The 15,193-nt window shown below is 46.3% G+C and overlaps 1 protein-coding gene across 1 annotated transcript in view; it reads left to right on the top strand.

Moving 5' to 3' along the window:
- LOC132499268 (chromatin remodeling regulator CECR2) overlaps positions 1-15,193 on the top strand; it is a 160,470-nt gene that overhangs the window by 131,776 nt on the left and 13,501 nt on the right. Inside the window, exons 9-15 of the mRNA XM_060113759.1 lie at positions 9,504-9,633; positions 10,070-10,107; positions 10,194-10,285; positions 10,503-10,629; positions 11,259-11,635; positions 12,102-12,230; positions 12,361-13,177. Coding sequence (XP_059969742.1) covers positions 9,504-9,633; positions 10,070-10,107; positions 10,194-10,285; positions 10,503-10,629; positions 11,259-11,635; positions 12,102-12,230; positions 12,361-13,177 — 1,710 coding nt within the window. The remainder of the gene's footprint in view (positions 1-9,503; positions 9,634-10,069; positions 10,108-10,193; positions 10,286-10,502; positions 10,630-11,258; positions 11,636-12,101; positions 12,231-12,360; positions 13,178-15,193) is intronic.

Raw genomic sequence — 15,193 nt, 5'->3', positions numbered from 1 at the left:
TTTGAAATCATAACCAAGTAAGGAAAATTATCAGAAGCTGCTTTTAGGGGGATTCAAAACAGCGGTAAGTTAGTGAAACAGACTGTCAGATCGAATTGTGGGTGTGGAGCAGTCCGTCTGGGGAATCTCTGACCCAGGCAGGATGACCATGGACAAACCCGTGCTGAAGAGGAGTGGACGTGAGGAAGCACTGCTGTGAGCAGTGGGTTGGCGGGTGCCGCAGGCAAAGTAGAAACATATTTAGCATTACCAGGTATAAAAAAGAAGAAATTGGAAACATCAGGAAGAAATAACCTTGAGGAAAGTACAGGCAGATTCAAAGGAAACAAATATTGAAAGAACTTCTAGAAATGTAAATATGGTAATTGGAATAATAACTTGATAACTGGGCTTCTAACGCTTAGTTAGACCTGAGGAGAGAATCACACTGGAAGGGCTGCGTGGGGCTTGTGCAGAATGCATCACGGAGATAAAGAGGGTGGACGTGGCAGGAGAAGTCGCCTCTGGTCCATCGTTCAGTGTGCGGTCACAGAGATGCTTCAGTGGAGAATTTCACGTGGGTCTTTGTTTTAATGCAAGTTAGAGAAATACAAAAGCTGAAAGGGTCTGAGGCAGGGGAATAAAGAGAAGGGTTGGGGTCATCAGACCCGCAGGTGAGGAGGGGCCTGCAAGCTGGACCTTAGTCTCAGGGCAGGTGCCAGCCCGGCTCTGGGACTGCCAGCTGTGCCTTCCCGATGATGGACGTCTTCCTAAGGAGGGGCAAGCTGGCGGGCTGTTGAAGAGCACCCAGGGGGGAAGAAATCCATCCCCCCCACTCCCCGCCATCTCCCGTCCCCTGCAGTGCTCCCTGTGGCGGAATATCAAGCCGGCAGAGAGTGGGGAAACCGCTTGATAATTGACTCACGGGTCACAGTCTGGAGCTCCAGGGTGTGTCTGTCCACGGCTGTGAGATGGAAGGCTCAGGTGATGGGGCAGAGGAGATCCTGGATAGGACTGGTGGAGAGATGAGAGATGAACTGGACAGAACACAGACCCGGGGGCCGCAGCATGGGGCACACGGCCCATTGCCAGGTGGGAAAAGAGGATGTTCTGTACAGAGAGAGCAGACTTCTCGGGAGCAGCAGGTAGGGTTCAGGAGGAAATGGGATTGGATTTTGTTTTAGTTTCCTAGGGCTTCCATAACAAATTACCACAACTAGGTGGTTTAAAACAGCAGAAAGTAAGTGTCTCACAGCTCTAGAGGCTGGAAGTCTGAAATCTGGGTGTTAGTGAGACTCTGGGGTCACACCCTCCTGTGCCTCTTCCAGCTTCTGGTGGCTCCTGTGTTCTTTTCTGGTTTCCTCTGAAAACTTAGAAGGGAACTTCCTTAACCAATATCTATTTTCTTAAATGTAAGCAAACATTCTACTTAATAGGGAAACATCAGAAGGATTCCCTTTTTCTTTTTTTTTAAATTTTATTTATTTTATACAGCAGGTTCTTCACCCCCAGGGCACAGCAAAAGACTATAGACCAGGAGCTCAGTCTTTCTGGTGGAGACTTATTAGCTGATCACCATGGCTGCGGCCTGAGGGGTAGGTTTGTAATTAAGCCTGCATCTAGGGGCCCCCGAATCCTTTACAGAGACGTCAGAGGGCAGGCCCTCCAGAGCCCAGGTGTCTTGGAGGGAGGCTTTAGGTGCATCTGCCACCCATGGTTCACCCCTTGACTGCCTGGCTCTGGTGGCCAAAGGGGCTTGTATTCCTGGGTCCCACGGGACTGTGGTGAGCGGAGGGCCGGTTTGGGACAGGCTGGCACACTCCATGCTCTCATGTGATGGAGGCCACCCTGCTTGTCCTGGAGCGTCAGCCTGAGGGGCAGGCTTAGATTGGGCGTGCAGAGCTGCTCTCATAGGCTGGAGGCTGTGGGTGCCTGCCGTCTCCCACTTTCCCCGAGTTGGGCCCCCAAAAGAGAGTTTATACACTTGTCTGTGACTGCCACTCAGGGGTCACTGCAGTTCCCTGGCTCTGGTGGCCAGTGGGACTCAGGCTTGCAGTTGCTCACAGCCCTTTATGTTTGTGAACTTTAGAGGAAAGTGTCCAGTCAGTCTGAATCTGGGTGCTGAGACCCTCCCCTTTGGGACACTGACAAGTCTTGGCACACCCTCAACTACTGGGAGCCACTAAAGTACATCAGGCTGCCTGGACAAGCACAGCGGTTTGAGATACCACGAGCTGGGAAGAGCTGAACAAAAAGGCTCATCTCGTACATGAGGCCCCACCTTCAAGACTGGGAGAGGCAGTTGTTTCCTTTTCTGCCCAGAAATCAACACAGAGTCCAGCAAAATGAAGAAACAGAGGAATATGTTCCAAATGAAAGAATAGATTACAACCTCAGAAAAAAGCCTTAATGAGACAGAACTAATTTACTTGATAAAGAGCTAAAGTAATGGTCATAAAGATGCTCACCAAACTGGGGAAGAGAATGCACGAACATGTGAGAACTTCAACACAGAAGGAAAGTATTTAAAAGTGCCAAAGAGAAGTCTCAGAGCTGAAGAATACAATAACCAAAATGAGGGGTTCAGGCAGAGACTCGATGGTTGAAAACTTCCTGTCCTTTGGGAAGGAAACAGACATCCAAGAACTCAAAGAGACCCACACCAAGGCACATTATAGCTCAGTTGTCCAAAGTTAAAGACAAGGAGAGAAAAACAACTTGTCACATACAAAGGAACCCCCACCCTCTTTCCCCATAAGAAGGAGAACAGATTTTTCAGCAAAACTTTGTAGGCGTGATATAGTCAAAGTGGTGAAGGAAAAACTTATAACCAAGAATTCTCTCCCTGGTAAAGACATCGTTCAGATTAGAGACATTAAGAGCTTTGCATTTAAGCAAAAGTGTAGGAGTTCATCACCACTTGTAAGAAATGTTGAAAGAACTTTGTTAAATTAAAAAGAAAGGGCACTTATTAGTAACAGGGACACATATGAAAGGATAAATCTCACTGGAAAAGTAAATACATAATAAAGGTGGTGGATTAATTGCCTATAAAGCTAGTATGAAGGTTAAAAGACAAGTAGTAACAATATGATTATAATAATTAAAGGGTAAACAAGATAAAAAGATGTGAAACATGACATCAAAAGTATAAAACATGGGAGTGGGGAGTAAAAATGATGAGCTTAGAATGGGGTTGAATTTAAGTTGTTACAACTTAAAATAGACTGTAATAGATGTAAGTTATTATATGTAAGCTTCATGGTAACCACAACGCAAAAACCTACAGTAAATACATGATAAAGGGAAATGAGTATAAGCATATCACTAAAAAAAAGTTACCAAACCACAAAGGAAGGGAGCAAGAGAAGAAAGAAACAAACTACAAAAGCAGCCAGAAAGCAGCAGAATGGCGATAAGTACATACCTACCAATAGTTACTTTAAATGTAAATGGACTAAATTCTCCTATCAAAAGACACAGAGTGGCTGAATGGATAAAGAAAAAACAAGACCCATCTATGTGCTGCCTACAAGAAACTCACTTTAAATGTAAGGACATACACAGACTAAAGTGAAGTGATGGAAAAAGATACCTATGCAAATGGAAACCACAAGAAAATCTGGAGTAGCTGTCCATATATAAGACAGAATAAACTTCAAAATGAAGACTGTAGGGCTTCCCTGGTGGCGCAGTGGTTGAGAGTCCGCCTGCCGATGCAGGGGAAATGGGTTCGTGCCCCGGTCTGGGAAGATCCCACATGCCGCGGAGCAGCTGGGCCCGTGAGCCATGGCCGCTGGGCCTGTGCATCCAGAGCCTGTGCTCCGCAATGGGAGAGGCCACAACAGTGAGAGGCCCACATACTGCAAAAAAAAAAAAAAAAAAAAAAAAAAAGAAGACTGTAGTAAGAGATAGAGAGGGGCTTTACATAATGAAAAAGGGGTCAGTCTTCAAGAAGATACAACATTTGTCAATATTTGTACACCCAGCAGAGGAGTATGTAAATATATAAAGCAAATATTAACAGACTTGTAGGGAGAGATAGACAGCAAAACAATAATAGTGGGGGACTTTAATACCCCACTGACATCAATGGACAGATTATCTAGACAGAAAATCAATAAGGAAACACAAACCTTAAGTTATATGTTAGACCAGATAGACATGGACTTAACAGATATTTCCATTTCGAAGCAACAGGATCCACATTCTTTTCAAGTGCACGTGGAACATTTTCCAAGATAGATGAAACATTAAGCCACCAAAAAATCTTAATACATTTAATAGGATCAAAATATTTTCCATGCACACTGGTATGAAACTAGAAATTAATAACATGAAGAAAACTCACAACATCGGGAGATTAAATTCACAAACATGGGGAGATTAAACAGTGTGCTCCTGAACAACCAATGGGTAAAAGAATATCCAAAAGAGAATCAAAATACCTTAAGACAAAAATGAAAATGTAAGATACCAAAAATTATGCGGCAAAAACAGTTCTAAGAAGAATGTTTTGATAAATGCCTACCTCAAGAAAAAAGTAAAGTCTCAAATACACAAACCAACTTTACACCTCAAGGAACCAGTTAAAGAAGAACATAAAAAGCCCACAGTTAGAAGGAAGGAAATAAAGATCATGGCAAAAATAAATGAAACGGAAACTAAAAAGAATTAGAAAAGATCAATGAAACCAAGAGGTGATTCTTTGAAAAGATGAACAAAACTGACAGACCTTTAGCTAGACTCACAAGAAAAAAGAGGACTCCAATAAATAAAATCATAAGTGAACACTAGATACTACAACTGGTGCCATAGAGATACAAAGGATCATATGAGACTCCTGAGAACAGTTAACATTGCCAACAAACTGGACAACCTAGAAGAAATGGATAAATTCCTAGAAACATACAACTTACCAAGACTGAATCACGATGAAATAGAAAATCATAACAGATAATTACTAGTAAGGAGATTGAATTAGTCATCAAGAAAACCTTCCTACAAACAAAAGTCCAGGACCAGTCCAGGAATATACAATGCAGAAATGACAGTCTCTTCAATAAATGTTTTTGGAAAAACTGGACCACTGGGGCTTCCCTGGTGATGCAGTGGTTAAGAATCTGCCTTGCAACACAGGGAACACAGGATCGATCCCTGGTCAGGGAATTCTAGATCCCACATGCATGCTGCAACTGAGAGTTCACATGCCACAACTAAGGAGCCCACTGGCTGCAACTAAGACCTGGTGCAACCAAAAATAAAAAATAAAAAAATTGGACCACTGCTTCACCCCATACACAAAAATTAACTCAAAATGACATACAGACTTGAATGTAACACCTGAAACCATAAAACTCCTGGAAGAAAACATAGGCAGTAAGCTCCTTGACATCTGTCTTGGCGATGGTTTTTTGGATCTTACTACAAAGGCAAAAGCCACAAAAGCAGAAAGAAACAAGTGGGCCTACAGCAAACGAAATAGCTTCTGCACAGCAAAGGAAACTATACACAATGAAAAGACAACCTACTGACTGGGGGAAGATATTTGCAAATCATATACCTAATAAAGTCTTAATACCCAAAACAGGTAAAGAACTTACACAAGTCAATAGCAAAAAAACCCCCAAAAAACAAAGAAAACCACCAAACCCCAAACAATTCGATTAAAAAATGGAGGACCTTGGGACTTCCCTTGTGGCGCAGCGGTTACGAATCCACCTGCCAATGCAGGGGACACGAGTTTGATCCCTGGTCTGGGAAGATCCCACTTGCCACGGAACAAGTAAGCCCATGCGCCACAACTATTGAGCCTGTGTTCTAGAGCCCACGAGCCACAACTACTGAGCCCACGTGCCACAACTACTGAAGCCCATGTGCCTAGAGCCTGTGCTCTGCAACAGGAGAAACCATGGCAATGAGAAGTCCGTGCACCACAACGAAGAGTAGCCCCTGCTCACCGCAACTAGAGAAAGCCCGTGTGCAGCAATGAAGACCGAACGCAGCCAATAAATAAACAAACAAATTTATTTTTTAAAAAAAGGAGGACCTGAATAGGCATTTTTTCCCAAGAAGACATAGAAAAGATGCTCAATGTCAAATCAAAACCACAATGAGATACCACATCATACCTGTCAGAATGGCTAGTATCAAAAAGACAAGAGATAACCAGTGTTGGCGAGGATGTGGATTAGAGCAAAACCTCATGCACTGTTGGTGGGAATGTAAGTTGGTGCAGCCACTGTGGAGATGTCTCAAAAAACAAAAAATAGAACTACCATATGATCCAGGAATTCCATTTCTGGGTATTTATCTGAAGAAAACAAAAACTAATTATAATAAAAGATACATGTACACCCATGTTCATAGCAAGATGTATAATAGTCAAGATATGGAAGCCACCTAAGTGCCCATCACTAGATGGATAAAGAAGAGTTGGTGCACACACAATGGAGTAATGTTTAGCAATTTAAAAAAAAAGCATGAAATCCTGCCATCTGCCACAACATGAGTGGGCCTAGAGGGCATTATGCTAAGAGAAGTAAGTCAGAGAAAGACAAGCACAGTATGAGCCCTTTTATATGTGTAATCTCTAAAGAAAAAAGCTCATTAGATAGAACAGATTGTTGGTCACGGGAGGCAGAGTGTTGGTGGGGAATTGAGAGAACTGGGTTATGTTGGTCTGTCTGTTTAGTTTAAATGAATAGAATAAAAGTTTTAAACAGTGGTAAAAATCGAAGGATGAAACATTTTGTTTCCTCTTTATGTTTTATTTTGAATATGAAAATAATTGATGAGAAAAGAAGAATTCGGTCAATAAATGTAGCAGAAATACTAGTATTAGAGTTACAAGTAATTAAACAGTGGATCTAGACAAAGCTTTCCTCAACCAAGCTTCCAGGAGACTGCTGAGTCCTAATGCCCTGAAGTAAGGGTCAGGTAACTTTCTGTAAAGGGCCCTGGAGGCCATGCAGGGCTGTGTATGGCCTCCAGGGCCCTTTACAGAAAGAGAGAGAGCGAGAGAGAGAGAGAGCGAGAGAGAGAGCGAGAGAGAGAGAGAGAGAGAGAGAGCGAGCGAGAGAGAGAGAGAGAGAGTGTGTGTTTAACAAAAGTAGTTTGCTACCTGCCCTACGTGCTGTAGTTTTTGCTCGGCCCTAAAGCATCCAATTACATGTGTTGAATTAACTTCTGTTCCATATATATTTACACGTAGTACTAGGTATATACCTTGGAATTATTGAGAAAACAATCACACAAATAATTTTCTCTACAGTTTACTTCTATCTTGGAACTGTGTTTGATCTTTAGGTATAGGAACTTTATAACGGAAGGATCAGGTAAACACGAATGGAATTTAACACCACAGAAGAAAAGGTAGCCATGTATTGTGTCTGCTGAGGTGATGAAAAAGGAAGTACAAGCATCACCTGTGTCATAACATTGCCAAGAAACACACCCGTTTGTCTGGTCAAAGGCCCTCAATAGAACTACCACAGGGCACATTAACACTGTGATGAGAATGCCACTTGCTAAATCGGGAACGTGGGAAATACTACCAAGACAAAATGACCCAATTTCTCCATCAGATAAATTGGAGAGGACACTGTTACACATTCCACTAAATTTAAGAGACATGCCAACCAAATGCATTGTCTGGACCTTTTTGGATTTGATTTGAACAAACCAACTTAAAAGTATTGAACAAGTGGGTAAGTTTGACCTTGACTCAGTATTTGATGTTAAATATTAAATAAATCATTTTATGTTCCTGAAATTCGTACAGAAGAGCAGAGGGCCAAGTAGCCAAGATAATTTTAAAAATTGATATGTTCCAGACACTCATTCTACCAGATAACAGAATAAAAGCTGCCGTGAATGTGGGAGAGTGTTACTGGCGTGGAGATGGGTAGTGAGACCTGGCAGTGGACAGCCAGGAACAGACCTGGTTCCTCACCAGGCGCTGCCAGCACCATTGCCGCCTGATAGACTAAAGGCCAAAAGCTTTTTGAAGAAAACATAGGTGAGGGTGTTTAAGATGCTGGGACGGAAAGAATTTAAGTAACAAAAGCACAAACTGCAAGGGAAGGAGATTGATATATTTGATGACATTAATTGTTTAAAATTTACAAATGACTAAAACACCTTAAACAAAGTTAAAAGACCAATCAGTTATGGAAGAAGATAGTTTTAACAAAGACTTCTCCTCCACATTATTTAAAAGAACTTCTCCAAATCAGTTAGAAATCCAACAACCCACAGGGAAAAAAAGGCAAAGTATATAAGTAGGGTATTCACAGAAGAGAATAATAAACATGAAAATACGTTGTGTCATTCCAATCATTCAGAGGCAAACAGAAACATCAGAATTCCACGTCATATGTATCAGGTTAGAAAAAATGCTAAAAATTTACCCCTCGATGTGAGAGTGAGGTAGCTCGCATCACTTGTGAAGGAGTAGCTCTGAGCCTTTAAAGGCTCCACAGAGCACCTGGCAGGTCCCTGCCGTGGACCCTGGAGGGCTCACCCGTGCTTGGGAAGGCGCGTCTCTCGAAAGGGTGGTTCTTACGATGCAAAGAATCAGAGTCCTAATGTTATTTGGTATGAGGATGTACGTTAATTTAGTTATACTTTAAGCTTGAAATCATTCTCTTAGTTAAAAATCAGTTTTGAAAGTTGTTTATAGCAAAGTGCCTCTGATTAATTAGAGCAGATACAGATTCTCTTACACTCAAAAGTTTATTTATAAATGAGCATGAAGTAGGAACAGAGGGAGCTTGGTGAGAGCACGCTGTCTGCAGGTTCAGGGCTGTGTCGTGCTGCCACCGGGCCCCTTCCCGGGCCTCTCTCTCCTTCGCTGGGTCTTGCCTTCTGATGGTGTTCTGCATTCCTTGCCTCTCTTCCGCCCTGCTGGCACGAGGGCCGGGCAGGCCAGCAGTGCAGTGTCAAGTGTGTTCCTTGTGGCAGCAGCTGGGAGCCAGAAGACGCCCTCCCTCTTCCAGCACCTGGCCCGTCCAGCTGGCTTCTTCCCTCACTCGCAGGAGCCCTCCTCCTGCACTGGCGAGGGTGCGCCGGCTGCCACGGGTAGGGTGGCCGCCGAGCAGGGACAGCTGGTGCGAGAGCTGCGATGGGCTTGTACCGTCCTGGGTGCGTTTGGGTTGAGGTCTGGTCCTAAAAAGGAGATGTTGTCTTCTTGCTGGAAAGTTAGGAAGGGCTTGGGGTTGTCAGAGAGGGTGACCCTCAGTCAGCGCTCTGCTTTTCCCTGTCCCTGTACTTCTGCTTTCCTTCTCTCTTGGTCTTCCCCGTCCCCGTCCAGGGCCGCCTTCCTCCCTCACCCCCCGACCTGAACTTGGTAAGACTAAGAGGAAGTGGGTCCACAAAGCATTGCATCTCTAGCACCATCCGAATTAGCAAAGAGAGGACTCAAAGGGAGCAGAAGGCAACGTTTGGTGATTTGTTTCCTTCTCTCAGAACAGACGTCTGCCCCTCTGGAGCCCCAGACGCACCTGTGCTTTGTGTTCATGCAGATCGCGCCAAGAGAAGGAAGCTCAGGGAAGAGAGGGCCTGGTTGCTGGCTCAGGGCAAGGCGCTCCCGCCCGAGCTGTCCCACTTGGACCCTCACTCCCCGCTGCGGGAAGAGAAGAGGACGAGAGACCCGTGAGTGTTGAGCGGCCCCAAGCCTGCCTCGGCGTGTGGGGGAGCGGGGGGGCGTGGCCAGTGCTCGTGAGCCCCTTCCGCTGCTGTCTGACTTGTTGGGTTATTATTCTTTAGATCACAGAAGTACTTACTAGAGTAGAGTAAAACCTGGCAAAGAGTGTGCTGTTAAATCACGAACATTACAGAATCATGAATGAGTTCCAACCATCTTTTTGTAGATGAAAAAGATGGTAGTCCTCTTTCGCTAAAGTATGCTGACCCTCACCCTCATCGTATTTTCAGGAGCGTTCTCGGTGTTACAGACTTACCTTAACAAAGATTTATTGGGACTGTTCCAAATCTGGGTGCAAGAGAGCTGTGTGTCAGGTTGCGTCAAGAGCACCGAGGAGAGAAGGTGGTCTCAGTTACCGTTAATTTCTTATTTTCTGATTTACAGCTTTGAGCTGGACGATGATTTCACTGCCATGTACAAAGGTCAGTTCCCACGCTCAGCTCCCACGTTCTGGTTAAGCGTGTGCCCACATCGGTGTGTTAACCCAGCTCTCCTCTTTGGCCCTCAGTTCTGGACGTGGTGAAGGCTCACAAGGATTCCTGGCCCTTTTTGGAACCAGTGGATGAATCGTATGCCCCTAACTATTACCAGATTATTAAGGTAGAGGTGGCCTTGTCAGCTGTATGCGACTGTGGTGTGTGCATCTTTAGTGATCTGTGTTGTTGTGTGTCAGTTCATCTGCTACCCCTCAGGGGTCAGGGTTGCTGGGCGCACCCCAGGCTTCTGAGCAGCTCCTGATGGTGTGATTGCTCTGCCTGGCAGGAACAGCGGGTTGCTGTGTTCTCCAGCATGTGGTAATTAACGTGTCCTGTTGTAGGTCCCCATGGACATTTCAAGCATGGAGAAGAAACTGAATGGAGGTTTGTACTGTACCAAGGAGGAGTTTGTGACTGACATGAAGACTATGTTCAGGAATTGTCGGAAATACAACGGGGAAAGTAGTGGTAAGTGCACGAGGGGCTTGCTGTGGACGCACAGTGGTGCACCAGGAGGACCAAGAGTAACACGCCTCCTCTTTTAGAAACACACCTTCTAAAGATTCACACCTTTCTCGGGGACCACAAAGAGAATGTGTGTTAACGCTGTGGGATGGGCGTGCCGGGCCCTGTCCCGTCCCACACGACCAGAGGGGCAGCGGTGGCTGATGGCCCAGGTCCTCGCCCGCCTGGCTCTGGTTCTCCTCAGCCTCCACCGTCAGCCACCTTTGCATCACAGAGCAGACCTCTGATGACACAGCCCGTGTCCCGCCAGGTGCTGAAACTTGAGCTCACAATGCCTTCTTTTTTTTACTAGACAGATTCAGTGCTCGTACTTAATGTTTTTGCAGTTCGGCCTTAAAGAATTCAATTTTTACTGGTTTGGGGTACTGGGCTCACTGTCCCAGCCACACAGGCTGGAGGCCAGAAATCCGTGTTCTGGTTTCTTGTCCCGGTCTCGTGTCCATAGCCCTACAACGTAGGAAGCGCTGCAGCCCAGGCAGTCGCGCAGTTGAGCCCGGGGCTGCCTTGTTGCGTGTTTGTGGGCGGAGGTCTGGGGGCCTGCCCAGCGGGGCTCAGGCCTCGGTCCCCCGCAGAGTACACCAAGATGTCGGACAACCTGGAGAGGTGCTTCCACCGCGCGATGCTGAAGCATTTTCCTGGTGAGGATGGGGACACGGACGAAGAATTCTGGGTCAGAGAGGAGGAGAAGCGGGAGAAGAGGCGTGGTCGGGCTGCACGCAGCCACGTGTGCACCCGCTCCCGGGACTCGGAGGCGCCCGGCCGGAAGCAGCAGCCCACGGAGAACGGAGGGAAGTCGCTGCCCCCTGGGCGCCGCGCTTCATCCTCTGGGGCCAGTGAGAGCAGCGGCTCTGCGCAGCCCTCTGGCGAGGTGGGCACCCCGAACAGCGGCGGCCTCCCTGGACCCCTGCATTACAGTGGAGCCGGCCAGGCACCCCTCTCAAGCCAGCTGGTGAGGAGCGGCTTTGTCCTGTTGTGGTTTCCCCTGGTTGGGGGCTGGGGGGCGGGGCGTGAAGCCTTCTCAATCAGATCCTCTTCCAAAATGGTGTTCCTGCTTATGGATGCTCTCTTCTCCCCGTCTGTCCTTCCTCTATGCTTCCTTTATTTTAAATCCTTCTTTTTTGAAATCATTTGAACCACACATTCTCAACACGGGCATTAACCCCTTTTAAGTCAAAGGCACAGAGGTACATACAGTATGTAAGTGAACCCTTCACGAGGGGAGCAGTTGGGGAGAACACTGGCGGAGGCGGCTCTGGGGAGAGACAAGGACGGAAAGCCCCTGCTCTGGCCCCTCTTGTGGTGAGTGTGCCCTCGGAGCAGGAGGCGGCCTTGTCCTCCAGCAGGACATTCGTCTTCCGGATGCGAAGGGTGTGCCTCTTCTCTTCTTCTTCTTGCCTTTGCTCCATGCCCTCCAGAGGCCAGCAGGACAGGCAACGTTTTGTCCTCTCCGAGGGGCGGATCCTGCCACCATCCGTGTCTCCTCTGGAGCACCAGATCCACACCCCGGTGGGCCTGGACAGCAGCCCCAGCCTTTAGCAGTGCAGGTAAGCAAACGGCTCAGCATGCACAGGTGCAAAGGTGCGTTTCAGAAATACAGTCTCTCCCCAGGTTAAATTGGACTTGTAATTTCCCATTACCTTGTGGTAAGCACATCTTCTCTTTTCTTGTCACCAGCCTCCAGCTGGAATTAACCACCACCGAGGCCCCCCTGACGAGAAGCCAGTGTGCGGGGGGCTAGCGCCCCTTGCTGACATGGGATCGCGTCCTGGACCCTCACTGCTCGGGCAGATGAGCGGCCCCAGCCAGGAGGGGACTGTGTATACCCCAGCTCATTTCCAGCCGGGCTTTATCCCTCCCAGGCACGGGGGGGCTCCGGCCCGACCCCCAGCCTTTCCTGAGAGTTCAGAAATCCCTCCCAGCCACATGTACCGATCCTACAAGTACCTGAGTCGAGTACACTCTGCAGTCTGGAATGGGAATCACGGTGCTACAAATCCAGGACCCTTGGGGCCAGATGAGAAGCCCCCCATGGGGCCAGGACCCTCTCACCAGCCTCGCACTCTGGGTCACATGATAGATTCCCGAGTGATGAGAGCACCCCTCCCCCCAAACCAGTGGCCAGAACAATCAGGCTTCCTACCTCACGGAGTTCCTTCTTCGGGGTACATGCGACCACCCTGTAAACCTGGCGGACATCGGTTCCAGCCCCCTCCAGCACCAACGCAAGGTTCTTTCTTTGGAGCACCGGCCCAGGCCCTGCGGGGAATGCAGGGTGGGGACTCGATGCTGGACAGCCCAGAGATGCTCGCCATGCAGCAGCTCTCCTCGCGGGGGTGCCCGCCAGGCATGCCTTACCGCCCCCGCCAGCCCGTGCCGCCCCCCGTGCCTGGCCCTTTCCCCCCAGTGGGCGTGGCGGCCCCCAAGCCTGCCTTGGGGGACCATGGGCGGACACAGGACAGCAGGGAAACACTGGAGCCTGAGAACGGCCGAGGTAATTCCCAGCCTCACCTTCATCTGCCCTTTGGCTCTCTAAGCTGTTAATTAAGGACTCACCTTTTTTTTTTTTTTTAAACATCTTTATTGGAGTATAATTGCTTTACAATGGTGTGTTAGTTTCTGCTGTATAACAGAGTAAATCAGCTATACATATACATACGTCCCAATATCCCCTCTCTCTTGCGTCCCCCTCCCAACCTCCCTATCCCACCCCTCTAGGTGGACACAAGCACCGAGCTGATCTCCCTGTGCTATGCGGCTGCTTCCCACTAGCTATCTGTTTTAAATTTGGTAGTGTATATATGTCCATGCCATTCTCTCACTTCGTCCCAGCTTCCCCTTCCCCCTCCCCGTGTCCTCAAGTCCATTCTCTATGTCTGTGTCTTCGTTCCTGTCCTGCCCCTAGGTTCTTCAGAACCTTTTTTTTTTTTAAGAGTCCATATATATGTGTTAGCATACAGTATTTGTTTTTCTCTTTCTGACTTACTTCACTCTGTATGACAGACTCTAGGTACATCCACTTTACTACAAATAACTCAATTTCGTTTCTTTTTATGGCTGAGTAACATTCCACTGTATATATATGTGCCACATCTTCTTTATCCATTCATCTGTGGATGAACGCTTAGGTTGCTTCCATGTGCTGGCTATTGTAAACAGTGCTGCAGTGAAGATTGTGGTACGTGACTGTTTTTGAATTAGGGTTTTCTCAGGGTATATGCCCAGCAGTGGGATTGCTGGGTTGTATGGTAGTTCTGTTTTTAGTTTTTTAAGGAACCTCCCTACTCTTCTCCCTAGTGGCTGTATCACTTTACGTTCCCAACAACAGTGCAGGAGGGTTCCCTTTTCTCCACACCCTCTCCAGCATTTATTGTTTGTAGATTTTTTTGATGATGGCCACTCTGACTGGTGTGAGGTGATACTCATTATAGTTTTGATGTGTATTTCTCAAGTGATTAGTGATGTTGAGCACCTTTCATGTGTTTATTAGCAATCTGTATATCTTCTTTGGAGAAATGTCTATTTAGGTCTTCTGCCCATTTTTGGGTTGGGTTGTTTGTTTTTTTGATATTGAGCTGGCTTGTATATTTTGGAGATTAATCCTTTGTCAGTTGCTTCATTTGTAAATAGTTTCTCCTATTCTGAGGGTTGTCTTTTCGTCTTGTTTATGGTTTCCTTTGCAGTGCAAAAGCTTTGAAGTTTCATTAGGTCCCATTTGTTTATTTTTGTTTTTATTTCCATTTCTCTAGGAGGTGAGTCAAAAAGGATCTTGTGTGATTTATGTCATAAGAGTGTTCTGCCTGTGGTTTCCTCTAAGAGTTTTATATAGTGTCTGGTCTAAAATTTAGATCTCTAATCCATTTTGAGTTTATTTTTGTGTATGGTGGTATGGAGTGTTCTAATTTCATTCTTTTACGTGTAGCTTTCCAGTTTTCCCAGCACCACTTACTGAAGAGACTATCTTTTCTCCATTGTATATCCTTAGCTCCTTTGTCATACATGAGTTAGCCATAGGTATGTAGGTTTATCTCTGGGCTTTCCTGTTCCATTGATCTATCTTTCTGTTTTTGTGCCAGTGCCATACTGTCTTGATTACTGTAGCTTTGTAGAATAGTCTGAAGTCAGGAAGCCTGATTCCTCCAGCTCCGTTTTTCTTTCACAAGATTGCTTTGGCTGTTCGGGCCCTTTTGTGCTTCCTTACAAATTGTGAAATTTTTTGTTCTAGTTGTGTGAAAAATGCCATTGGTAGTTTGCTAGGGATTGCATTGAATCTGTAGATTGCTTTGGGTAGTATAGTCATTTTCACAATGTTGATTCTTCCAGTCCAAGAACATGGTATATCTCTCCATCTGTTTGTATCATCCATAATTTCTTTCATAAGGTGTTTTGTCTCCTTAGGTAGGTTTATTCCTAGGTATTTTATTCTTTTTGTTGCAGTGATAAATGAAAGTGTTTCCTTAATTTCTCTGTCAGATTTTTCATCATTAGTGTATAGGGATACAAGAGATTT

Source organism: Mesoplodon densirostris, chromosome 11 (genome assembly GCF_025265405.1).
Source record: "Mesoplodon densirostris isolate mMesDen1 chromosome 11, mMesDen1 primary haplotype, whole genome shotgun sequence".
Lineage (NCBI taxonomy): Eukaryota > Metazoa > Chordata > Mammalia > Artiodactyla > Ziphiidae > Mesoplodon > Mesoplodon densirostris.
This window is presented reverse-complemented; position numbering and strand designations above follow the sequence as displayed.